Source organism: Sapajus apella, unplaced genomic scaffold, assembly GCF_009761245.1.
Source record: "Sapajus apella isolate SASKATOON/1434 unplaced genomic scaffold, GSC_monkey_1.0 scaffold16, whole genome shotgun sequence".
Lineage (NCBI taxonomy): Eukaryota > Metazoa > Chordata > Mammalia > Primates > Cebidae > Sapajus > Sapajus apella.
Window position 1 is genome coordinate 27,441,001 of NW_022436956.1, and position 27,320 is coordinate 27,468,320.

A 27,320-nucleotide genomic window follows, 5' to 3' on the forward strand; every position below is an offset into this window, starting at 1 on the left:
TTTGCGAATTGTTCATTGTTCAGTTAAACTCCTTTAAATTTAATTTGGCTAAAGTTTTTCTTTTAACAGAAGCCAGGGTTGAAGATAAAGATTAGAGAATGATTCACAAATCTCTTTATAACTCTGGAGAGGGCAGACAGGAAGAGACTAGAATAAGAGAAAAGAGTCAAATTCAAAATCTGAGGGATTGCCTATGTTTAATTATGGACAGAGGGGGGAAGCTAGTGGAAAATTCTGAAAGTAAGTGATCAGAATGCATAAAGAGAATTGAAAGAGAAGCGTGGAAAAAAATTTTTAAAAGCTTCAGTGCCTTAAAGCAGGACAAATACTGAAATGAAGTAATTGAATTTGAGCAGTAAGAGATAAGAGCCTATTTTACACTGTTGTCCAGTTTGGCAGACACCAGCCACTTGTGGCTACTTAAGTTTAATTGAAACTAAAATTTAAACATTCAAAATTCAGTTCCTTAGCTGTACTAACCACATTTGAAATACTCAAAAGCCACATGTTGCTAGTATCTACTCTGTTGGACAGCTCAGACCATAAAATATTTCCATCATTGCAGAAAGCTCTATGGGGATGTGTTTTTGAAAGCATCCAGTAGTGCAGAAGCAGAATTGCAATGGAAGAGATTCCATGTGTATCCTCTTACACCCAAGCAGCTTCCAATATCTGGTTGATTTGACCTCTCCAGCTTGCATTTGCCTCCTCATTTTTCTATTAAGTTTTGGTCTCACCCTTTCTTTCCTAGACTATTGCAATGCTTGCCTATTTGCCTCTTAACTTCTGTTCTTTCATCCTTGTAACCTATTCTCCACACAAATCATTCCCCTACTCAACAACACCCTCTTTTCACTGCTACTTTTCCCGGCCAGCCAGCTATTTTATTGATGGTCCACTGTGGTGCCCTGCAGATAGGGGGCGCTGTATCAACAACATGGAAAGGTGATTGTTGGAAACAAACGCTAGGTGCCTGCAAAGAAAAATTAGCACTAAGACAAAGGATCTTTCAGCAACACAATTTTTACTTCCTGGACTGCAGGAAGGGTACTCTCACTAGCCATCGTGCCACGAGAAAGCGATTCCTCTCCCCCTACACATTTCCTTCCCCGCACTCACACAGCTTATAAACCAATGCAGGTAGAATGATTATAATACATTTAAATAACAAGTAACAGAGCAGGAACAACTGCTAATCATCATCCTCTCCTGTGTCTTTTCTTTCTGATCTGTTACCAACTCTTTTTTCTTTCCCTCTGCCACCACTGGGTTCGTTAATATTTCGTTACTTTTCACTTCAACAGTCATCTCCTAGTCTCTCCTCCCATTTACCACAAGAAGCTCTGGTCTTACCACTTCATTTTTCTAACCTTCCTTCCCCCAACTCCCACTCTGTAGGCCTACAGAATTCTGTCTTGCTTCCTTCAACCTTCTTCCACACATCTTTCTATTACTCTGTGGTACTCACCATTCCCCTGGCACGTGCATGCATATTCACCTCCTTTCCTCTCGCCCATACAATGTCATCTTTCAGACCCCAGGATCCTCTCTCATATCTGTGAACCCTGAATATCTGAGACATGTCTCAGACAATTTAGGAAGTTTACTTTGCCAGAGTTAAGGACGCCCACCCGTGACACAGCCTCAGGAGGTCCTGACGACCTGTGTTCAAGGTGATAGGAGCACAGCTTGGTTTTATACATTTTACAAGACATGAGACATCAACATATGTAAGATAAACATTGGTTCAGTCCAGAAAGAGGGGACAAATTTAAGCAAAGGGGGGACAACTCGAAGTGGGGAGGGGGATCCCAGGTCATAGGTATTATAAATAAGGGACAAATGTTTGCATTCTTTCCAGTTGCTGATTAACCTTTCCGAAGGAGGCAATCAGATATGCATTTATCTCAGTGAGCAGAGGGATGACTTTGAATAGAATGGGAGGCAGGTTTGCCCAAGCAGTTCCTAGCCTGACTTTTCCCTTTAGCTTAGTGATTTTGTGGCACCAAGATTTATTTTCCTTTCACACCTCTAATAAGATTCAGGAGGAAATATGCACAAAGAATCCAAGGTGCCAGAGGCCATTATTGAATGATGGAAGGGCCCCAACCTGTTTGAACTTATCCATTTGGAGAGAAACAGATAAAAATGCAGCTGCACTACCAATTATTACTATTTCCCCTAAGAAGAAAACGGAATTTTCAGTGCAACAGAGAGCATTTTACAAAGACACTTGGTCGAGAAAGGGTCACTGCCGGGCTCTGGGAGGCGAAGAGGACTGTGGGAGCTCTGTTCGTAGTCCCGCTGGCTCATGGGAAATGTAGTGCAGTTTTCTCCAACATGGCCGCGCCCGGGGGAGACAGTGTACAGGTATCCGCTGCGGCTTTCTGGCGCTAGAGTGGAGAGGCTGGCGCAGAAGAAGGCACCACGTGGTGAGAACCCGGCCTGAGCCGAAGCGGAGGTGTGTGGCACTTCTTGCTGGCGGGTATGGGGGTTCAAATCCCCGCTTCCTCTTGTCAGCTCCTTCCGGTCTTCTCTATCCGCCGTTCTTGCTAGGGCTGAGAACCTGGCGAATGGGGATGGACCCCAGAGGCGCCTTTGGTGCAGTCTGTAGGCAGTAAGGTGTCTGCGTTTGGTGGTTCTTTCAGTATTTAGGGTGCACGTGTTTGTGTTTGGTTCGGGTGCTCACTTGGTGTCTGTGTCAATCTTCTGTTTTCTTTGGGGTTGGAGAGGACGGTTTCAACTTGGGGCGTGTTCCTTTGCCTCTTCTAGGGCTTTTCTGACCCAAAGTCTGTGCTCATCGTCTGATCCCTTGCGCAGCTGAGTCTTCTTGTGCTCTTATTTGAGTAGTCCCTGCGACTCCTGGGTCTCTGGTAGCGTCAGCCTGTTATTTTGATTGATTTCATTGAATATTTGTTGTCAGGTGTATGTCAGGCACCAACTCTGTGCCCCGAAATTCGGTGACAGTTTTCTGGCGGAAGCCCAACACAAATAGGCAATTGTAATACAATGTGAGAGCTCTATAGAGATAGAGGTCTGTGGTAGGTGTTAATGAAAACGTTGAGGAAGGCCACCAAACTCAGAATTCTGGAGGAGGAGAGGTTTAGGAGCTAAGACAGCAAAGTCGATTTTGGTTTATTTGACAAATGTTTATTGAGTGGCTGCTAGGCGCTAATTCCTGTTTAAGTGCTGGGTGCTACAGGGTGAATAATAGAGACAAAATCTCTACTTCATGGAGTGAGTGTACTTTATTAAGTTATGCGGAAAGACATAATAAAAATAATTTGAGTGTAAGAAAATATGTAGTTAGTGTTATTTAAAGAGTTAAAACGGGGTGCTGTGACAAGTGATGGAGTGAATTTTTTCTAATCATGTTAAATCTTTATTTTTTTTTAAATAGATAATGCAGTTTAAATAGCTACTAAATCCAAAATCACAAAAGAGGAAAGCTCACTTTCTCTGAATGAAAGGGAGGATCAGTTTTTCTTCCCTGGAGGCAACCCATATCACCAATTTCTTGTGTGTCTTAAAGATTTATATGTAAACTCTGTATACCTGTGCTGTACTTTAAAATCGGGCCTCATTTGATAGGAATTTAGATTCTTTTTAATTTTTCCTGTTACTAGGTTGGTGGAAAAGTAATTGCGGTTTTTGCCTTTTTTTTTTTTTAATATACAAGAACATTTGTCTATACTGCTTGGTTCATAATAGGTTCTCTATTATTCAAGAAGGGCATGACATACTTATTACTATTACCACTTAGGGCAATATCTAGTAGGATATATTGGCTTTAAACTCACTAATAAGCAAGTAGCAGAGCATGCATAATCTCCAAACTTTCATTATCCCACAGAGAGTATGCTTAGGCTGGAGGTGCTGGACTGGACTAGTATCATAGTTAATAGTGACTTCACTCCAATAACATCACAAGAAACATCCAAGTATCTGTGCAATAGTGGAAACTCTGGCCAGGGAAGTGGCCTTGACAGAAGGGGACACCTCCAGACCTCAGCAGCTGGTATCAACCTATCTTTGTTGAGATGAGTCAGATATGCTGGGCTAGCACATTGCCTAGCCACTGGAATGGAGGAGAACTGAGCCTCAAAGGCCATTTAGTGTCTTTCTTCACGGGCAATAGTACTGCATGACTGAGGGAGAAAGGAAAGGGGATGACAAAAATGTGGTTATGAGGCTCCACCTGCTGGTGCTGGACTCTTAGTGGCAGACTTTTTTTTTTTTTTTTTTTTTGAGACGGAGTTTCGCTCTCGTTACCGAGGCTGGAGTGCAATGGCGCGATCTCGGCTCACCGCAACCTCCGCCTCCTGGGTCCAGGCAATTCTCCTGCCTCAGCCTCCTGAGCAGCTGGGACTACAGGCACGCGCCACCATGCCCAGCTACTTTTTTGTATTTTTAGTAGAGACGGGGTTTCACCATGTTGACCAGGATGGTCTCGATCTCTTGACCTCGTGATCCACCCGCCTCGGCCTCCCAAAGTGCTGGGATTACAGACTTGAGCCACCGCGCCCGGCCCCAGTGGCAGACTTTTTAAAAAGATGTATTTAGCATGGTTTCTTTCTCATGTCTTCCACTTTGCAGTGTTTGCTCATGTGAAATATTAAAAAGAATCACTATTAACTATGATACTAGCCATATTAAAAAGAATTCTGTAGTGTACTCATCCCTTGTTCTTCATGACGTACTGCAAAGTTTCTGTTCCACAGATGAAGATCTTGAAATGGAATGGCTGTAAAATAACTCCTTTGCAGGCCCTCAGCTATTGTTTTGTTAAGCCATTTTGATCTGCTGCTTCTGAAAATTAACAGTAATAAATAATAATAAATTTAATTCAAAAAATGCTATGGGATAGGCACTATTATTTTTATTCCTATTCCTAGATAAAGAAACTGGAGCACGGAGACATATAACCAACTCATCAAAGATTATACAGCTAGTAATCAGTGGTTGAGCTAAGATTTGAACCTGGAGCATGAACTCCTAAACATTGTATTATATTACTCATAGCACTGAACGAGGCTCTGTGGTAACTAGGAAAAGTATGATTTAATCCCTGTCTTCAGAAAGCTCACAGTTCAGTGGAAGGGGACAGATATTAGAACAAATAATTATAATTAATGCAATATTAGAAATGTCCATTCACTTACCCCTTTCCTGTCTTAACGATTACCGACTCCTAAACCTTTTTAACTTCCATTCCTTTCCTAGGAGCCACTTTATATTGTCACTTGCCAGCCAGACATTGCAACCCTATATCTCACCAGTACCTTAGCCATATTATATCCTAAATCTGACTCATTACCTCCTATACTGAGCAGCTCTTCCTGAACTTCCTACTGACTGTCCAGTTTTGACGTGGTAGCACTCATCTCTTAGTCACTCAGCCTCTAACCGGTTAGTAAGTGATCTTTGATTCCCGTCTCCGTCATGTCTGGGTAGTCATCAAGGCCTCTGGATTCTGCCTGAACTTTTTTCTCACCCTTCCTCTTTCCCCTCTCCCCCTATTTCCCGTCTTTCTATTGCCTCCAGCCTAGATCAGGCCAGCATTTCTAATTGACAAGCTGGATTATTTTATGTTTTCTTATCTCTCATCTCTCTGCTATGCTGTCAGCCAGCCTGCGTCACTGGCCTTACCTCCTATAATATGTACCCCCTGTGCTAGAAAGCTGGAATGCTGGCATTTCAATAGACTTGGCATTTGTCTTCTATACTAGAGATTAGTAATTAGAATTTTGACTGTTTATGATTTTATTTGAAATAAGATAAATAAGATTTTATTTAACCCCCAAATTTATTTATTTGGTTAACTTTGAAGACTTTAAAGTCTTCAGAGAGTGGGACTGGAGGATCAGCCAACTCTCTCTGCTCTAAAAAAATTATGCCTGCATATTATTATCTTGGCCAGACATGTCCATTTTGGTTTTAGCTTCTGCTCTTTACTGCTTCACTGAATACCTTCCTTTTATTTGACTCTATAGTGTTCTTATCTTTCAGTACACGGTACAAATCTCCTGTTTTGAGGTCTTCCCAACTTTTCTAGTTCACATCCATCTTTTTTTTTTTTTTTCTTTTTTTTGAGACGGAGTCTCATTCTGTTGCCCCCAGGCTGGAGGGCAGTGGCACAGTCTTGGCTCACTGCAACCTCTGCCTCTTGGGTTCAAGCAATTCTCTTACCTCAGCCTCCCAAGTACCTGGGACTACAGGTGCCCACCACCATACCTGGCTAATTTTTTGTATTTTAAGTAGAGACAGGGTTTCACCATGTTGGCCAGGCTGGTCTTGACCCCCTGACCGCAAGTGATCCCCCAGTCTTGGCCTCCCAAAGATTACAGGTGTGAGTCACTGCTCCCAGCCCACATCCATCTTATTTTTGTCTCTAATTCATGTCACACCTACAGACTGTGCCATCAGCACTAATTTATATAAAGATGAGTCATCTTTATATTGTTTAGTGTTTGTTTTCCACAACTAAGTTACAAACTTGTTGAAAGCATAAACTGTATACTTTATTATGATTGCATGCTGCAGGATGCTGAGACTGTGTGTATTCACTCATTAATTATTCATTTAGCTCTACCATAAAATATTTATTGAGCAACTACTATATGCTGGGATTCCTGCTGTCTTGGGATTTATATCATGATGGAGTTAAACTAATAGATGAATCATCACAAATTATGTTAAATTTTGTGAACAAAAGACTACTATGATAAAGTGTGATAAAGCGAGATATGGGGTGCTGATTTGGATGGTGTGATTAGAGCGATCTCTTTGGGAAAATCCTTAGTAACCACTTGCTGATTGACATATTTCAACAAAGAGAAAGCACAATTTTATGGGGCTTTTATTTCTGTTATTTAAAAGATTATAGATATAAAACATATGGCATGTACATATATTTTATACACGTTTACTATTTTTTAAAAAACGTAAAACAAACACCTACGTCTACCATGTAGCTTAAGAAATCTTTGATGTTCCTGTGTGTCACTTTCATGTCAGTTTCCTTTCCTCTCACCACAGAAATAGTCTCTCTCCTGAAATTTGTGTTTTTAATTTCCTTGCTTTTGTTTTAGCTCTTCTGTGTATGTATTTCTAAATAATATATGGCTTACTTTTTGATTTTGACCTGTATGTAAATGAGAATCATACTGTATATTCTTCTAATTTTTTTATTTCTCCCCCGTTCCTCCCCTGCCTCCTCTTTGCCTTGCTTTACATTATGATTGTGAAATTTGTGTATGGCACATTTTACTTAAGACTTCATGAGTGAAGGGATTCATCACCTATGAGTAAAATAGGACACTTAATGGAGCTACCACATTGGAATATTTTTTAGAACCATCAGAGATACGTCACTAGATGTTCTTAGATATTCCTTCATTTTCTTGTGTATCTTTTCTCACTTCTCTTGGTTGGTACAAGGTAAACGAAGCATTTTAAAAAATTATCACATAGAAATATTGATATACTCTAGAATACATGAATAACATCATTATAATTGTTCCTTCAGGATTCTTAACGTTGACATTTTTTACTGTTTTTTTACAGTTTGCTATGGACAGCAACCATCATAGTAATTACAAGCTCAGTAAAACTGAGAAGAAGTTCTTAAGGAAACAGGTTAAAGCCAGTCATACTTTGCTGAGACATGAAGGCATTCAGACAGTATCCTATGCCACTCAGGTGACCTAAAACTTACTATTATTCAAATGTAAATACATTGACATGTCCGTGTATTATATTAATATTTGCTAATAATTGCCTAAGGCTGTAATTGTTTAGTCATGTTTTATATCCATGTTAAATGTACATATGATAGGACCTGCTAGCTTTCTATTTTGGTCTATTGCCTATGGTTTGAATTTCTATTTATTTTGTTTTTTGAACTAAATGAGGTTGTAGTTATATATTAATAATAACACTGTACAAGTGTCTCAGTTTCCTAAGCATACTTGTAGTCATGATTATATTTAATTCCCTAGAAGTCCTGAGATAGGTCAGAAAACTAAAGTTTTGAGAGGTTGTAGTATGATGTGTCCATTGACGTAAGCTAGTAAGTGGTTAATAGAAACTTAAAAATACAGCCCTCGTGCTTCTCTTCCCACCCTTACCTGTTTTATAAAGTATTTTGATTATGTGCTATAAACCATTTTTATTTTATTAGACCTTATTGACAAGTCTTTTCATTATCTGTTGACAATAATTAAATGAGATGATAAATGTGAGGATCGTGAGATTTCCTGAGTTATGAATTAGGAGAACTCAGTTTAACGCTTAGCTTTTCTGGACATAAGCAGTAGTATCCTTTCACCTTGGCTTTCTTCATTTTTAAGCAGGGCATAGTATTGCATGCCTTTTTAAACCCATTAGATTGTAAGATTCTAGAGGACCTAATTGTACTTACTGGACACTAAATTACTACATGAATGTAAGGAATTGTTTTTGGTTCATGAAGTTATAGACTAAAAGTAGGAAGTAAGCTTTAGATATCATTTAACTGAGGGGTGGACATATAGTTGAGAAAGTGGAGGGTGGAGCTGGGATTAAAACTTAGGCCTCTTGACTCTCAGACCAGTACTCTTGCCTTATGCTTATCATGCTGTCTTCTATACAACATCATAGCTTTAGAATGTGTAGTCTGGACCGGGCGTCGTGGCTCATGCCTATAATCCCAGCACTTTGTGGGGCTGAAGCGGGCAGATCACGAGGTCAACAGATCGAGACCATCCTGGCCAACATGGTGAAACCCCGTCTCTATAAAAATACAAAAATTAGGTGGGCATGGTGGCACGTGCCTGTAGTCCCAGCTACTTGGGAGGCTGAGGCAGGAGAATGGCCTAAATGCAGGAGGCAGAGGTTGCATTGAGCTGAGAGTGTGCCTCTGCACTCCAGCCTGGTGACAGTGTGAGACTCTATCTCAAAAAAAAAAAAAAAAAAGAATGAGCAGTCTGTTGAGGCCCATTTGAATTTAGGTGGTAAAAGGCTTATACTTGGAGTTAAATATTAATGTCTTTAGAGAATTTAAGCCATATTTCTATAGCAGTGATTAAATAGATAACAGATTGGAATTAATATGTTTGCATACACTTTACTATTTCAGTTAAGAGTCACTGAGGCTGTGAGACATTCAGAAGATTAAACTGCCATACACTGCCCTCATCTCTTTCCAAGAGTGACTTGTGTTCTTTTCATTACAGGGTTCATGAAGAGAAGTAGCAAGAAAAAAAAATAGGCTCCATTTATTTGACCCTTTGAAGTTTGTTTCTGGTTGGGTCTGCCTTTTCTTTAAGGATCTCTAGAAGCTTTGATGTCCTCCATGGCTTCCAAAGTAGCATTTTATTTAGGCTTTCTTTTTCTCCATATTCTTTTTTTTTTTTTTTTTTTTTAAGATGGGGTTTCACCATATTGATCAGGCTGGTCTCGAACTCCTGACCTCAGGTGATCCGCCCACCTCAGCCTCCCAAAGTGCTGGGATTACAGGCGTGAGCCACTGCGCCCGGCTTCTCCATATTCTTAAAAGAATAAAATTGTAGATGGACCTCTAATTATATTTTATCTTTCCAGGGGAGAACAAATATTCTTTTAATGATATTATATTAGTCTGTTCTCATGGTGCCAGTAAAGACATACCTAAGATTGGGTACTTTATTAAGAGACAGAGGTTTAATGGATTCACAGTTCCAAGTGGCTGGAGAGGCCTCACAATCATTGCAGAAGGTGAAAGGCATGGCTTACATGGCAGCAGACAAGACAGAATGGGAGTCAAGTGAAAGGGGAAACCCCTTATAAAACCATCAGATCTTGTGAGACTTATTCACTACTATGAGAGAATGTTATGGGGGGAAATGGCCCCCATGATTCAGTTATCTCCCACTGGGTCAATTATTCAATTATTCCCTCCCACAATGTGGAAATTATGGGAGCTACAATTCAAGATGAGATTTGGGTGGGAACAGAGCCAAACCATATCAGATGTGGTATGATTATAGTCTCCTTTGTACAAATTTATAGCGTTATAGATTTTTCTAGAGCAGTGATCCTCAAATTGTCAGGACTGAAGATAACTTAAAAAAAAATCAAATTCTGTACTTCGTACCATACTTCTTATTTAGAAAATAGCTTGATGAAAAATTCTAAATAAAATGGCTCAATTTAATTATTACATTGATTATGTTACATTTAGTTATTACATTTAATTATATGTATCACACATTTAATGGAAAATAAGTTCCTCTCCTCTTCTACTGCACTTGTTTTTGTGTGGTTTACCTTTGACTTGCCCACAAAACACTTGAAAGACATCTTTGAAGACTCCTAGTATTCCTGAAGTCATATGTCATCACCTTCCTTTCCTAGATGAGGTAGTGGACCCTCAACACCAATGAAACCTTTGCTCTTCCATAGATTCAGGAATATGGAAATGTTTTTGTAACTATGGCCACATATAACCAAGTTATTTTGGTATTTTAATTAATACACCTCATTAAGTGAGGTCCAGGGCAAGCCATTTGAGACTCCATTTTACTTCATATCATATAGTATTGTATTAGTGGGCTTGTTTATTACGTGAGTGTGTATGCTTGCATACATATAAAGTATTGGCTGTCCCATGACAAAACAGTTTCAGTTTTCTTATTATCCAATTTCTTAATAATTACTTTATATCCTTTTCAAAGTTCTAGGTATTCTTATTTTGTATAACAAACCAATAGACTGTGTACTGTCATTGAGGTTAGTGTATTAAATTAGGGGTTAGCAAACTACTGTCCTTAGACAAAATAAGGCTTGTAAGCAAAATAATGGGTTTTACATTCTTAAAGTGTTGTTAAAAAATAACACTAAGACTATGTGACAGAAACTTTTATGGCCTGCAAAACCTAAAATATTTACTACCTACCTCATCTCAGAAAAACTTCTTCATCAACACCTGGTATAAATGAAGAAACTGATGAGAGTAGGCCATTCATGGCTTTCTTTTGTTATATTGAAATGTTTTTAGAAGTCATAGATCATACATTAAAAATCTTTACACTGTATAGGATAGTTTTTAAGTATAAAGACTATAAAGGTGCTAGGCCATGAACATCAGAATACTATAAGACACTCCCCATTCATCTCTGCCAAATATCCTTGAATAAAGTTTAGCGCAGGAGTCTACAAATAGCAGGAAGTAAGTGTGAAACTTACAAAGGAAAAATTTTCATTGTGAACTGACTGAATTACTTAGATTGAATTTCCTTAGTGGAAAATTTTTTCCTAATTATGCTCAATAGAACCTATAATTGATTTTTCTTTGAGCTAATAGTACGTTTACTTTTAATTTTTAGTAAACATTGTATATTAAAAGTGTGGATTCTGGAAACTGGCAGAAATAGGTTTTTTTTTTTTTTTTTTTGAGACAGAGTTTTGCTCTTTTTGCCCAGGCTAGAGTGCAGTGGTGTGACCTTGGCTCACTACAACCTCCAGAGTTCAAGCGATTCTCCTGCCTCCGCCTACCAAGTGCGCCTGCGACCATGCCCAGCTAATTTTTTTGATTTTTTAGTAGAGATAGGGTTTCACCATGTTGGCCAGTCTGGTCTCGAACTCCTGACGTCAGGTGGTCTGGGATTACAGGCATGAGCCACCACACCCGGCCCAGAAATAGGTTTAAACCCACCCCTAATTGCCACCTTAACCTAATTTGTCAGACATTCTTCTATGAGATGGGGCTGATATTACCCAAATAAATTCACTACTTTGTGAAGATTATGTTAATGAGGATTAAGTAGATAAAAGCATATAGAACAGTTTTGCAAAAAGCAAGTATTATTTAACTATGCATTCTCTTCTTTTCCTTCTCTTTCATTATGCTAAATTTATATTTCTGAATAATAGTTGTGTTTTACTTTGCATTTATGGTCATTTAGAAATGAATATTTTGTGAAATAGGCTATTTAAAAATCAATATTATTTACAATATAGGAGTCCTTTTTATTCCCCAAATTTTTGGTGAATTGGTTTACATGCTTTGTATGAAACTGGCAAACCAAACAACCTCTACAATGAAACCTTTTTTTTTCTTAATTATATCTTTGTAGAAATCTTATTTAAAAAATAATCTTATTTTAAAATCAGTGGGTTGATATCAGTTGCTCATGTTACTTTCTTTTTGTTTCTTTGTTTTTTTTAAGAGCCTCGTTGTCGCCAATGGTGGTTTGGGTAATGGTATGAGTAGAAACCAGCTGCTCCCGGTTTTAGAGAAATGTGGACTGGTGGATGCTCTCTTAATGCCACCTAACAAGCCCTACTCATTTGCAAGATACAAAACTACAGAAGAATCTAAGACAGCCTATGTTACCCTCAATGGAAAAGAAGTAGTGGATGATTTAGGGCGAAAGATCATTCTGTATTTGAATTTTGTGGAAAAAGGTATACAATTATCTTTTAAAAAATGGTTCTTTTGTGTGTTTTCATAGATTTAAGTTGGGAGGTCCAGTTATTGTGAAACAAAATGAGGATGCAGGTTAGCAGCCCCTTTTACTTTAACAAATATTCTTTAAGCAGCTATTTGTGCCAGGCATGGGACAAGTAGTTGGCAGTATAGACGTGAATAAGATACAACCTGCCTTTACCGAGCTGGTCCCACCAATCAACAATATATTTGTTAGGCACATGGCTTATTTTGGAGCCCTCCTGCCTAATTTGTGTTTTTCAATGTTTAGTAATGAGGGTTCGGATTACCTGTTTATTTGATATGTCTACCGAGGAGCTTTGAATTTATCACTTAAGAATGAATTGTGATCCAAATGATCTTGTGCCAATCTTCATATTTATAGCAAAGCACCTGTAGGTACCAAAGAGTCCTAAAACTTTCTGGTACTGCTGTCCAATGGAACTTTCCTTGATGGTAAAAATGTTCCTGTCTGTGCTGTCCAGTACAGTAGTCACTGGATAGTGTGATTGAGGAACTGAATAATTTAATTAATTAAAGTATGGCTTTATATGCTGATTTACAGAATTGTACTGGAGTGATTACCTCTGTCCCATGGAAATGAGATGTATTGAGATGAACTTTGATTTAGACATCTAATCATATATTCATTTGCCACCTATTTAGGCAATAAAAGAGCCCTGTTTTAGATATCCTAGGAGTGAGCAGGTGACTCATCTGCTCAAATTTCTGTTTTTGTAAAATGAGACTTGAAAACTTTTACAGACTCTTTTAAAGATATATTTTAGAAATTGTATTTCTCAGTGCTCATATGTGTTTAATTTTAAATCTGACTTAAGCTTTACATATTTTGGAAAGTAGATTATCCTCATATTTTACATGTTTCTGGTCAGTTTTTAAAAACCGAATGGCTAAGGAGTAAGTTTTGATCAGAAAATAGTCATTGGGTTTACCCTCATTCTCCATGGTGAATGCTCAGTAAGAAATTGCACAAAGTAAGTTTTGGATTGTTCTTTATTTGAAATTCTTAATTAGATCCATATGTACTTTTAAGAGTCTGGCAATCGCATTTATAACCTTGAAAATCATTTCTAACTGAGAACAGAATTGTGTCACAAATAGTTTAATGCTTGTTTAGATATCTGCTACCAGGTAGCACTGAATAACAAATAGAAGAGATATTTTCAATTCTTTTAAATAAAACATATTTCAGAAACTAAATCCAAATTACATACACTGTAAATTACTGGTCTTTAAGGAATTCTTTCCAAAGTTTTCCTTATGTAATTTGAATAAATAATATAATGTCTGGCACATAGTAGGCAGTGGTATGTATTTAGCAAATGATTTACTATTCATGTTTCTGAAATGTTATTAATAGAATCTAGTAAATATTTGCTATTTTTGTGAATTAAATAATTCAAAGATTTAATCTGCCTGGCAGAAAACTGCCTGGTAGAAAAGCTTCAGAAATTGTGTGTATAAAATCAATGATCAGATCCCTAACAATGAATGTGAATACACTATTACCTTTGTCTAATAGCAGATTATTTTTTCTTTTCCTTCTAGTGCTATACCTATCTAAAACTTTGAAGGACACAGAACTTAAATCATTTTAGTACCTGCTAAGTAATTCTTCATAAATGATACTTCGTATTTTTTTTAGAAAGTTGTATTTTATTTTACATTTGTTTCTGTTGTGTGACCATAGCTAGTATCAAGAGCCTAAGAGCAAAAATGAGCATTTAAATTATTGTATTCATTATTTAGACTATCTGACTTATTAATGGAGGTGCATACTGTGGCTACTATGAGAAACCTTGTCTCTTAGATTTTAAAAGTGACTTAATCATGTTCACACCAAACACTTAAATAAATACTGTTCTGTTTGCTCTTGTTAATTGCAGTGGACAAAATGTACCACCACTGATCATGGTCTTTGTTTCTGCACTTTTGATATGTTGTGTGCCTTTCAGCAATCTTATTTCCAAAAATGAGTATTCAAAGTTTTGTGAACTGATAAAGAGTTATTGGGCAGAATCTTTTGTATATAGGAACTTTTTTGCATGTGACTATTTAAATTTGGTTTCCCATAGCACAATGGAAGGAGTTGAGGCCTCAAGCCTTACCTCCAGGACTCATGGTAGTAGAAGAAATAATTTCTTCTGAGGATGAGAAAATGCTTTTAGAAAGTGTTGATTGGACAGAAGATACAGACAATCAAAACTGTAAGTAAAACTTTCAAAATCTGATATTTAAAAGTTTCTGCGAAACTCTTCTTTTTCTCTTTCTTGGTTTATTAATATTTCCTCAAAATTACTGAAACCAGCCTGGATCCAATGTTAGGCAAGTCATATCGACAGCTCTGGGGAACATTAATAATAAATAACATTTAGATAGTGATCAAATTTAAACTCCAAATCGATTAATATTTATTACCCAACATTTATATAGCTTGTATAAGCCTTTTCACTTATTTTATTCATTCCTTCCCACCCTAAGGCAAATTTCCCTTGAGGAACTACTGGTTCAGTACCAAACTATTATGATGTAGTGAGAGCTTCCTGGAGATCTTTGCAAATTGGAGTTTTTCTGACTCTTTCCAGCTCATTGGCAGTGTTGTGAATGATAGTGTACATGTTTAGTTTTCAGATTGATTGGGCGACGCTCTTGAAGAGTTTGTTACAATTTTAGACTTGAAATAACAACAAATATAAGGCAGAATGGCTAATTTTGTTAAAGGCCATAATTTAGCAATTAACAGAAATTGCCGTTACTAAACTAATCCTTACTCAAAAAGTTGACTGAAATATGCAAAGGAATGCAATTCTTTTCCTTCTTAATTGTTTACTTTATTCTCTTCACACAGCTCAAAAATCCTTAAAACACAGAAGAGTAAAGCATTTTGGTTATGAGTTCCACTATGAGAACAACAGTGTAGATAAAGATAAGCCATTATCTGGCGGTAAGTAATTGCTAATACATAATAAATTCTGGCTCAAAAAATTTAATCTATTAATAGAATATTATAGTTGGGGGATTATGTTTCATTTGTCATTTGTAGATAAACTTTCAGAACAATGGATTTAAAACGGTTTAATTAGATAAACTGTATAGTTTTGTTGTAAAAATATTTCAAACTGGATAGAGCTGAAGTTCTTCATTGTTGTCCTTATTCCCATGCTTCTTCTCAGAAGTACATACTACTAACAGTTTATTATATACTTTTCCATTTAAAAATGGAAAATGAGTTTAGATTAAAATATAGACAACAATAAAAGTACCCAGTTGTTGACATATGTAGTATTGTATGGCATTGCATATATTTTATATTCCATGTATTACATATTTCAACCCAGCTTGTTCTTTTCCTCCACTATATGTCTTGAAAAGCTTATATAGATTTTCATTTTACTGAATGATCCGTAATAGCTTATTCAAATAGTTCCCTGTTGATAGGCCTGTAGGTTGTTTCTGTTTTTTAGCTTTCGTAAGTAATGCTGTAGTGAATATCTCTGTACATGCCTCTTTATACACTGTGTAAGAGTTTCTTAAGGGAGACTACTAAGAAGTAGAATTGTGATGTTGAAGTTTATGATTCGCTAAAAAATGTTAATACATACTGACAAATTGCCTCCCAAAACAGCTGTACCAGCATATTCTCACCAAATGTGTACCCATTGCCCCCCGCCCCTAACAACTTGTGGTGTTGTAAAGCTTCTAAATTTGTAATTTCTTGATTACTGGTAAGGTTGGTCATTTGTATTTCCTTTACTATGAATTCCTTTTTATATCCTTTGCCAGGTTTTTTTTTTTTTTTCCAATGAAGTGTCTAATTGATTAAGAATTTACTGTATATTCTGGCTTTAATCCTCTGATATAATTGCTATAATTATTTATTGGAGTTAAATTTATCTGTTTTTTTTTTAATGACTTTGGACTTACTTAAGGCTTTTCTTCCATCGTGAAACAACTTTTATGACTCTAATAAAAGTAAGTTAGTTCCACTTTGGAAAGTTTGTTTTTTTAAGGGAAATAATTTAAAATAATTATATTTAAAATAAATGGTATAATTTAAAATAACAAAGAAAGTGGACAGTTTCAATATATAGTATATTTTTTATAATTTTATTGCTATTTTACAAAATACCAAAACTGTTGTTATTGCTCTTTTAAACTTTTTATCTGAAAAAAAATCAGTGAAATAACTTTAAAAGATTCCTGTTTTTTAATTTTGCTTTACTTGTGGTTTATTATATTAATAATAATTATTAATTAATAATTACTAAATTAAAAGCTCAGTGATTTTTAAACAGTGACTTTTAAAATTCTTGAGTAAAACAAGCAAAACAAATATTTTAATGTTTTGTCTTTATGATTACTCATTTTAGGCCTTCCTGACATTTGTGATAGATTTTTGGAGAAATGGTTGAGGGAAGGTTACATTAAACATAAACCTGATCAAATGACCATAAATCAGTATGAACCTGGTCACGGTGAGTAGTTCTTGTTTAAAAATTGTAGTCATATATTTCGGAACTGAGTAGATGATGTAATTCTCTAAGAGCAAATATATTATTTTTAAGCTCAAATTAACTCTCTCATGCCTTGCTTATGTTTGTTACTTGTGTTGATTTCAATCCTTGCAAACCTACACTTTAATCCCTTGAAGAACTTGCATTTCAAAGTGTAAACACACTGACACAAATCACTGTTTGGGATTTTTTTGGTTTGTTTCCTTCTCAGCATTTCCTTTAGAGAGATAAGACATTGGTCTGAAAAACACAGGAGATGTGTAATGGAAGAAACCGAATAATTTATAGATAGAAGAAGGCTAATTGGTTGGATGATCATTCTCTTCTTTCTGTGTTTGAGAACATGGGAGACAATTACAGGATGACATTCTGGTGAAAAATCTTTAAGTTATTAATTTCTTATACTTGTTGGCAGCATCTTCATCTGATATTTATAGTAATCAAATGATTTTAAGCATTTTATTTTTTTATTTTTTTGGCTAAACAACAGAAATTAAAAAAAAAATACAGCGGCCGGGCGCGGTGGCTCACGCCTGTAATCCCAGCACTTTGGGAGGCCGAGGCGGGTGGATCACGAGGTAAAGAGATCGAGACCATCCTGGTCAACATGGTGAAACCCCGTCTCTACTAAAAATACAAAAAATTAGCTGGGCATGGTGGCGCGTGCCTGTAATCCCAGCTACTCAGGAGGCTGAGGCAGGAGAACTGCCTGAACCCAGGAGGCGGAGGTTGCGGTGAGCCGAGATCGCTCCATTGCACTCCAGCCTGGGTAACAAGAGCGAAACTCCGTCTCAAAAAAAAAAAACAAAGCCATAGCTCATATGAAGAAAAGAGAGAAAAAAAAATACAACAGAAATTAATTTTTTCACAGTATAGAGGCTGGGAAGTCCAAGATCAAGGTGCCGGTGGATTGGGTTCCTGGTGATGGCTCCCTTCCTGGCTTGTCATTGGCCACCTTCTCTCGGTGTCCGCACATGCCTTTTTCTGTGTGTGTGTGCATGTGCATGGAGAGAGAGAGAGCCTCTACTTAAAAGATTAGGGCCCCACACTTAATGACCTCTTTAATTTAAGGGTTTTATTATAGAGTTTTGTTTTCTTTTCTACATTTATTACAATGTAGACTGATGGCTTTAGATTTGTAGCCAAGTGGATTTGTGAATACTACACCTCTGAATTAGAGAGACATGCTGACCTGGCCTCTGGCACAGCAAGACATCTGGAGCTGAGGCCCAGGCCGATCCTGCAGAGTGCAGAGGCTGGGGCCACTCTTAAAGAGGCAGAGGCTGCTCCTATAGGATGAAACGTGGAGGAGTATGTGTTAGCTCCTAGAAACCAGCTAGCTCTTAAAATGAGAGGGAAGGGCTGAGCCAAGTGAGCTTGACCCCAGATTAACTAGTCAGCTAAGGCATTTCTTCTTTACCTTTCTAGCCTAGCTGTCTTTCCATTGGTTTGTAAGCTCTTTGAAAATAGGGACCCTCTTACTTGCTTTGTATACCCTCACTGTGTGGCAACATTTCTTTTACTTAAGAGGTGCTCAATAATGTAAATTAATGGATCAGTGGAGAAGGCCATATCGTAATTATTGATATGCCTAGTCTTTATACCTGGTTATTGCTTTTGTTCTGCAAGTAGTTGGGAACCCAGTGTTCGAGGGTAAAAATGACTTTTGTATTTGTGTTTTACATTTTTCTCTTGGGCTAGAATTGTGTTAAGTGTCCTAGTTAATCAGTGGCTCCTGAGCCTTGATTTTCGATCAAACCCCAATGGCACTTCCACTTCAGGTATTTTTAGTTTGTATTTATTTTAATATATGCTAGTCACATTCACTCTAAATGTTTCCTTTTAAGCAAAATTATAGTACCTTCCTGATTATCAAGCAGTTTTTTCACCACAATAGCATAAGTCTATACTTACAGCCATCTTAAATCTACTAAAAGGAAAAATGAAGTGACGTGTTGTCCTGTTTTCCATCTCAGGAATTCCCGCTCATATTGACACGCATTCTGCTTTTGAGGATGAGATCATTTCTCTCAGTTTGGGGTCAGAGGTAAATGTTCATTTTTATTAGTTATTATCATGCATCTTACCTTGTACAATGCCCTTTTCAAAGATTATCTGCATTCTTAATGAAAATGAATTAAGATTTAAAAATGAAAAATAAGGGCACCATTAACACTTTGGTTTCTTTTTAGTGTCCTCTTCTTTTAAATGTCCAAAGTTTTATCTGTCACCTCATCAGATGCCAGGAAACAACTTGAAATTTAATTTTTTACACCAACTTTTAGCAGTTAAACAACATCTAGAGTCTCCTTGCTGCAATTTGGCCTGTTTTTTTGACCTACTGGTGCAGCATTGCCATCTAGTGGCAAAAGATAGTAACTGCAGGCCATAGAAAAGGGAAACAAAATTCTGTGTTCTGAATTTTGATGAACTTTTTCCATGTATTACCTGATTCAGTCCCTTCAAAAACTCTGAGCAGTAGAGGGTAATATCTTCATTTTTATAGATGAAGAAAAAGAGACTCATGTTTATTCATTAATTTGTTTCTGTAGCTGCACTTTGCTTGAGCCACTAAAAGAAAATATTACATGTGATTTGAAGTGATCCATGCAACCTACAGACAGATTTTTGGATTGAAATCAGAATTTTAAATCTAGACGAGTCCTTAAAATATGAGGTCATCTAATCTAACTAGAGGCTGTATCAAATTCTGATTTTGTTCCTGGAGGCAAAAACTATTCATTTTTGTTTTTTCATATTTGTATAAATTCCATCATTAGATCTTCAGTGCTTTGGCTTCTTAACCTTTCCAGAGCTTGTATAATCATGTTGACACTATGACTTGATAATTAGTGCTGTTTGCTATGACAAAACCGTCTTATTAACTATGTGTATAAGTACTAAATACAGGTGCTTTCAAAAATAACGAGATCAGGGAGGAAAAAGCACTCCTCTCTCTGGTTGCTTTTTTATTTTTGTCACCTATCCTTGCTTGTAGCTTTAGGGACTAGTAAAGGACATCTTCACTTTTTCCTCCTAACTGTGTAACCAACTGAGAAATGAGACAAAAGATAATTGGAGACTAGAGTGTTAACTTTACTACTGAGAAAACTGATGGCAGAACATGAGTTTAGATCTGTAGCCAAGTGAACTTGTTAATACTTCACCCCTGAATTAAAGACACATGCTGACCTTGTCACTGGCATAGCTGGAGAACTGCAGACCTTCCCCATAGAAGCAGAGGCTGTGCCTGTGAAGGAGCTCCTCTAACAGGACATGTGTTAGCTCCTGCAAACCAGCTGGCTCTGAAAACGAGAGGAAAGGGCTGAGCCAAGTGAGCTTGGCTTCAGAGTAACCAATAAACAAAGGTATGCCTTCTTTTCTGGAGAGTTGTAAGTGAAGGGTTGGGAAGAAAACTAGAAGTGTGCTTTGTACTTTTTATTCCTAGGGAAGTTCCCTCCCTTCCCAGGGAAATATGAGAAATGTGGACTCAGTATCCCCCCTCCCCCTAGTGCCCTAGAAGATCATTTCACAGTTTTTAAATAGAAATACTGAAGAAGGGAAAATTTGCCCTTTAGTTGAACTGAAAATCTGCTGCATTCCTTATCTCCATTTGGTGTCTCTATAATTTTCAGCTGCCAATTTGAATGACTTTTGGTTAAAGCCATCTTTGTAATGGCTGGAAAGTGTGCATAAGTTATGACAGGAACAGCAGATTTTTTTTTTTTTTTTTTTGAGATGGAGTCTCGCTCTTTTGCCCAGGCTGGAGTGCGATGGCATGATCTCAGTTCACTGCAACCTCTGCCTCCCCAGTTCAAGTGATTCTCCTGCCTCAGCCTGCTGAGTAGCCGGAATTACAGGCATGTGCCACCACACCTGGCTAATGCATTTTCAGTAGAGACGGGGTTTCACAATGTTAGCCAGGATGGTATCAATCTCCTGACCTCATGATGCACCCCCCTTGGACTTGCAAAGTGCTGGGGTTACAGGTGTGAGCCACTGTGCCTGACTTGATTTTCTTTTAAAAGACACCTTGGAGAGTAAATGAATCATTGTAATTTTGAAAAAAAAGTTTTTTTGATTACTTGAGCATATTCTTAAAACTCTTATAAGTTTCAGTTTATAATGTTTATTTCAGCTTATAATGTGATTTAAAACAGTCTACTAAATTTGGGCCTTTATTTCATCTCTAAAATGGGATTAATAATATTTCTTTCCTGGCTGAAGGATGTGATAGAAATAAAATGAGGTAATGTATGTGAAAGTGTTTTTCAAACTTTTTTTTTTTTTTGAGTGACAAAAAGTTTATTCTGTGCTTCTCACAGCGTCAGGCAGGGGATAAAACTGGAGAGGGCCTGGTTTGAAGGTGGAGGAACTCTGGGGGCTTCATTCTGGTAGGAGGAGAGCATCGAGGCAGGCCTTTAGGCTGTTGTTCTGGGTGGAGGGGATGGGGGCTTACAGTCGGGGGGATGGGGGCTTACAGTGGGAGCCCTCAGGTGGCACAGGTTCGGAAGGGCCCCAGGCAGATGTTAATTCTGCTGAGACATGAGGTAGGTTGCTTCAGCCAGCCCGGGCGGAGAAGAAGGGCAGAGAGCGAACATAGGAGTCCAGTCGGGAGCGAAAGAGCTCACTTTGCACAGTTTGGCCCAGGGGGCACAGGGGATTCTTCACCACCAGCTCCACATACAGCGCACTGTAGATGTGATGCAGCACATCTCGGATGGGTCCCACGCCCAAGTCAGTATTCATGACAACTTTGATCCCAGTGGGCGTCTCGTAGTAATGGAGTTTGTAACGGCTAGTTTGAAAGGCCAAGAAGCCATCCTTCATGTCTAGCGGGGACATCTTGCTGACAAAGGAGCGGATAGAGAAGAGCATCCCGTACATCAGCTTGTACTCCTCCTCCTTGGGAATCCCTGCTTGCTTCTTGCGGTGCCATTTGCTGTAGTGCAATCCATGAGTGTATCTGTTCTAAGATATGCTCCTTGAGCTGTATCTGTTCTAAGGCTCCTTACTTAAAGCCTTTGCTTCCGTAACAGAAGGAAGCTCATGTTCCCACAACCTAGAAGTGGGGTTTCAAGGGGTCATGAAAAAGATGGCTTTCTACACTTGCAACTTGTGCTGCTCTGATTTATTTATTTATCGATGCTGTGTAATTACTTGAATTTCCTCCTAGCACCTTGATCCACACCTAGAATCTGAGTGCTATACCTTTGGCCCTATTTCCTTATTTTCTCATCTTTGACATCCTCAGTTGTTTTAAGCTGCCCATGGTAGCTTCCATTTTACTGTAATAATTTTGTCAGTGACGTTATTGTTTTGTTTTTTGTAATGCCTTTTTGTTTTATTTGACTTAAATATAACGTCAAAGACTCAGCTAAAGTCTTTGATGTTATTTTTAATTCTTTACTTTTCTTTTCCAGGAAATTTCCAAGATCTTTTTTAACTCTTAAATGTTCCAACTCATGTTATTCCCATGAGGCATTCTTAACTTTAATATAAATCTTAAATGCTTTATTATTTAAATACTTTATTTTTATGACTATTGGAGCATATTCTTCTTAAAACTCATAGTATGTCTAAAAATAGTGTACATTTTATATTAAGCAAAAATAGTCTTGATTTTTTTCAAATATATTAGTTTTCTTTCTACAGCTAAGTTGTGATTTTCTTTAAGGCTTTGTACCTTCGAAATATGTACGATATGTGTGTAAGTAAGGATGCTTTTAGCTGCAAGTAATAGCAGAAACCCCAAATAAAAATGATTACATAGAAAAACAAGTTACTATCTCATATAACAAGGTGTCTCAAGGAAGGCTAGTTCCAAAAGTTTTAACTTGTTGGCTCAGGTCAGCGATTTAATCAAGGAACCAGCCAGTTTCTTTCCATCTCAAATACTCAGTGCTCCCCTAACCAAGGATGAGCTTACGGAACTATCTAAGGAGTAGGCTGCATCGGGATATGGGACAATAACATACACCTGTGAAGTCTACAAGGCTTATGTTTTTAGATAATCCTTCACTGATAGGTTTGTGCTGCTGTAAATTGCAACCTGCCCTTGCTGGCCAGGCATGTTTTGAGAGATGCCCTTGCTATAACCTTTTATGATAATAAACTAGTAATGTTGTTGGGCAGATACTCAATTCATCAAATACTGAATTGATCAAAGAATTGATCAGCTGACAATGAAAATAGCTATTTAATGTGCATCTCCCTGAAACCACTACCTAACTTCTATTATAAATAAGAAAAAAACTTTTGATGAGGACCTATCTGGGAAAATGAAACTAAAATTTATGAAGATAGTTTTTAAAGAAAAATTTTATTTAACAATGTTTAGATTATATTATAACTATGTACAGATTTTTCAACAAAGAATGAGTTACATTAACTTTGTTTTGGTTTTGTTTTTCTTATAAAATATGACAGCATGATAAAAATTCCTTTATTTGACTTTTACAGCTTGACTATAAAGAGTGCATCACTGTTGTGTTATTTTTCTCTTCATTGTAAAAGTCCTGACTCTGCCAGATTTTCAAATGTTAAATGAATTTGCATGTGATTTAAATGGTTCTCTGATATCCCTTTTATCAGCTTCAGGAAGTCCATCTTTTTCGAGAATTGCAGTTGCAGTGAGTTTTGCATTTGCATTGCACTGGCTAATATTTATATCATCAACATTCACTAAGAGACTGACCAAAGGGATTAGTCATGATGGGCAGAGAGAGCTGCTAATATTGAAGAGAGAGAGATATTTGGGCAAGCATTAATTTTATGGAAGTTCGTTCATCAGTAAACATTTCTTATTATAATGACGTTTGCAACTCAGTGGGTGCGGATAATTGGATAGTTGGATAGTGAAGACCCATCTGCTGAATGTCTTGCTATAGAGGGCCACATCTTTCACTCTTTCCAGGGTCATGGTTTCAGCAAATACCTATCGAGTCCAGCCTGATCTCCTGTCATAGGGTACTGAGTAAAAATTATTTATGCGTTGTTTGAAGTACCTGGCTAAATGAGTTTTTTTGGGTCATTGTTTTTGTTTTGTTTTCCCAGTCTGGTCAATCAGAATGACTCGTAGGGTACTTTTATTCTAAGAGTTTCTTGTTTTAATAGACAAATGTTTTATTATTTTCAGATCTTTAGCACAAACTGGAAAAAACACCCAGACATTTTCTTTATACTACTTAAAACAACAATACAGTTTGGACTACAGTCGTACTGACTTCATCTCCAACCTCAAATTCAGCCCTCAGTATTTGCCTATATAAGCAATGTTTACAGCCTGAGAAGCCAAATAACCTCTTCTAGTTTTTATCTTATCCAGGCTCCACACTTCGTTCTTGTCTGAGAGTCCTTGGAATGTTTGCATTTCCTGAAGTTCTGAAGAATGAATTGTCCCTGCTGTGTAGCTCCTCTCTCCTTTCTCTCGTTCTTTATAGCTTATCTGAGAATTTTTTTTTTCTCTCTGTAGTGCCCTTGGCATTAAAAAGATCTGTCATCCTGGTGCGTGTATGTTTCTCCTTCTCTCCCTCTCCCTCTCTCTCTCTCTCTCTCCCTCTCTCTTTCTCTCTCACTCACTCACTGTGTGTGTGTGGTTTGTATCTAAAGCCATGACTTCTATATGGCTGTATATGTATATTAATGTAGATAGGAAAAAGAGCATAATTCTCACGTGGGATATTTAGTTGCATCACAGTATAATTAAAGTGGCATTGGGCCAGTCTTCATTTTGCCTTTTATCCTATGTATCTTTAACATTCAAAACTTCTGGAATAGACAAGTAGATCTACTGGTTTGTGGGTCAGAAATAAATAAACGCTCTACCTTGTTTGATCATGTCAGCTTTTATGCATTGAATTCTATTTTCACTTAGAAGCACTTTCCCTAGTAACTTGTGTTCTGAAGATTCTATTTTTGTGTAATTTTCTCATCTTTCAGGATTTCTTGGAAGCCAGCATTCCCTTTTGCATAAATTGGGCAAATAAGACTCAGTGCTGACAGTTCTTAACATGTACTCTTTATCTTCTTACGGTTGAGTAGAAGCTCCTTTATTTAAGCCCCTTCAGTAAGGATAATGGCAAAGAAATATACCTGTTTCAGCCAGCAGTCTGCTAACAGAGTCTGTTTCATGGCATGACGTCATAAAATAGAACATTCTGCTGTATTTGGAGCCTTTAGAGTATCGATTCTTCTGTCTTTTCAGTTAGAACTATGTGCATTTACTTTGAAGCAAGAAAGCAGCATTATATCACTCTAGCTAGATTGCAGAATTAGAATAAAATTTAGAAAAATCAATGGAGTTCAGAAAACTAGAGTGGAAGCCCACTTAGGTTATGTAGTTGAAACTACCAGTTGGCTGCACTTAAATTAGGGAATAATAATTATAAAAGATACATGTATACCGCAGACATTTTAACTTAACACGTACAGGTTCACTCATCATTTTGTGGTGGGGCTAAGGTCTTTGTTTCTGTGAGGGACCATAGTCTGCTTTGTCTTTCCAGTTTCATTTCTTTAAAGCGAGGCAAACATTTAAAGACATTCATGAAACCATCTAAGTGTGGGGTTTTACATTTTGATGTTTTTATTTCCAATATTTTATTATCAAATTTTCACATATGTTGTAACATTATATTTATTTTTTTTACCTTTACTGAATCATTCTACAATATTCAACTGGGTTTCTATAGAAAAAGGCTGTCTTTTCTCAATTTTCATTCATTTATATAATATTAAATAATTACAATGATAAGGGTAACTGGCACGGAGATTTGGTAACATACACAATTTGACTTGTTAAGCATATAGCTCTATTGGTGAGAATAGAAATGCATGAACATATTGGAGAATTGTCTATCATGAACAAATATTCAGGGATGAGTATGCATTATAGAAGGAGTGGAGCATGTTGGTTGGTTAAATGGATGGTGGTTAAAAGAGCTTCACTATGTGACCAGCATTGTCCTGGGCATTCTGGGGGATACAGAAATACTTTCAACCTTGATTTTTTCCCCCTTAGGTATTAGACCTGAATACCCCACATTCTAAAAGGCATTTTAATTTGCCCAGATCAGAGATCATCATTTTTGTTTTCAGCCATTCACCTCCCAATGTCATTCTCCCATACACAACAAAATCTTTGCTCTCTCTGGGTTTCCTGGTCTGGTTAATGACCACACTGTCTACCAGTTGATCAATTCAGATCATGGCAAATATTCCTTTTTTTTTTTTTTTTTGGATACAGGGTCTTGTCCGTCCCCCAGGCTGGAGTGCAGTGGCACACCCATGGCTCAATGTAGCCTTGACCTCCCAGGCTCGAGCGACCCACCCACCTTAGCTGTCCCAGTAGCTGGGACTGCAGGCCCGAGCCACCACACCCAGCTAATTTTTGTATTTTTTGTAGAAACAGGGTTTCACCATGTTGCCCAAGCTGGTGTTAAACTCCTAGGCTCAAGCAGTCTGCCCTACCTTGGCCTCCCAAGGTGCTAGGATTTTAGGCATGAGCTACCACACCTGGCTGGTGTCAAATATTCTTGACATGTAATTCTATGATAATAAATTTTGCTTCTAAGTAATTCTTTATTGCATCCCATGTTTTCTGTTAAAAACTGCTTTGTGGAGATGTAATTGGAATACCATGAGCTGCACGTACCTAATAAGTGCTCATGAAACCTTCACCATGCTCAAGATAATGAACATATCCATCATTCCCAAAAGTCTCCTCATGCACTAAGTTTTCCTCATGCACTAAAGATTTCATTTACTTTTTTGTGGCTTATGTTATTGCTCTTGTTACATTTGAGGGTGACTTTCGTTTATTTCTCTAGGTTCTTAAGATTTTTTTCTTTTATCTTTTATTGTGTTTTTATGATCCTGCTTATTCTGCTTATTTTGATGGGCTTGTTTATTCCACTTGGGAATTACTGGGTTTCTTGAATCTGTAGATTGAGTTTTTCCATCACTTTTGGAAAATGCTTAGTCATTGCTTCTGTAGATTTTTGCCCTTGTCCCATCCTTTCTTCGTTTACCTTTTTTCTATATATTTTAAAATTTTACTTATGCTGTCTTCTGTGTTTTCTATGTTTTGTCTCTCCATGCTTTACTCCAAATAGTTTCTTCTGTCACTAATTCTTTATTTTGCTGTATTAACATGCTGTTAAGCTCATTCATTGATATCCTAATTTCACTTATGGCATTTTTCTGTTTTAGAATGTCTGGTTTTTCTTTATACCTACAGGTCTCTTTTTTTTTCTTAATCATTTCTCTTCCTTGCTGAAATGTTCAAGCTTAGCATTTATATCTTTAAACATGGTAAGCATCTTTGTTTTATAGCC

At 37.3% G+C, this 27,320-nt stretch overlaps 1 protein-coding gene and 1 pseudogene across 6 annotated transcripts in view; one reads left to right on the forward strand and one right to left on the reverse strand.

Moving 5' to 3' along the window:
* The first annotated feature begins 2,316 nt into the window (after positions 1-2,316).
* The window catches only part of ALKBH8 (alkB homolog 8, tRNA methyltransferase), a 65,820-nt gene continuing 40,816 nt past the window's right edge, over positions 2,317-27,320 (forward strand). For 2 of the 5 annotated variants that reach the window (XM_032285692.1, XM_032285697.1), the window contains exons 1-7: positions 2,317-2,461; positions 7,567-7,701; positions 12,189-12,426; positions 14,545-14,676; positions 15,318-15,413; positions 16,840-16,944; positions 18,960-19,030. In XM_032285692.1, the coding sequence (XP_032141583.1) occupies positions 7,573-7,701; positions 12,189-12,426; positions 14,545-14,676; positions 15,318-15,413; positions 16,840-16,944; positions 18,960-19,030 (771 nt within the window). In that variant the 5' untranslated portion in view covers positions 2,317-2,461; positions 7,567-7,572. Of the gene's footprint in view, positions 2,486-2,531; positions 2,623-7,566; positions 7,702-12,188; positions 12,427-14,544; positions 14,677-15,317; positions 15,414-16,839; positions 16,945-18,959; positions 19,031-27,320 lie in introns of those variants that run through there. The other 3 variants (XM_032285693.1, XM_032285694.1, XM_032285696.1) reach the window with 3 other exon arrangements.
* On the reverse strand, positions 21,275-21,932 carry LOC116556366 (annotated as a pseudogene). The gene has a single exon (XR_004270964.1). The product of XR_004270964.1 is annotated as a trafficking protein particle complex subunit 1 pseudogene (transcript).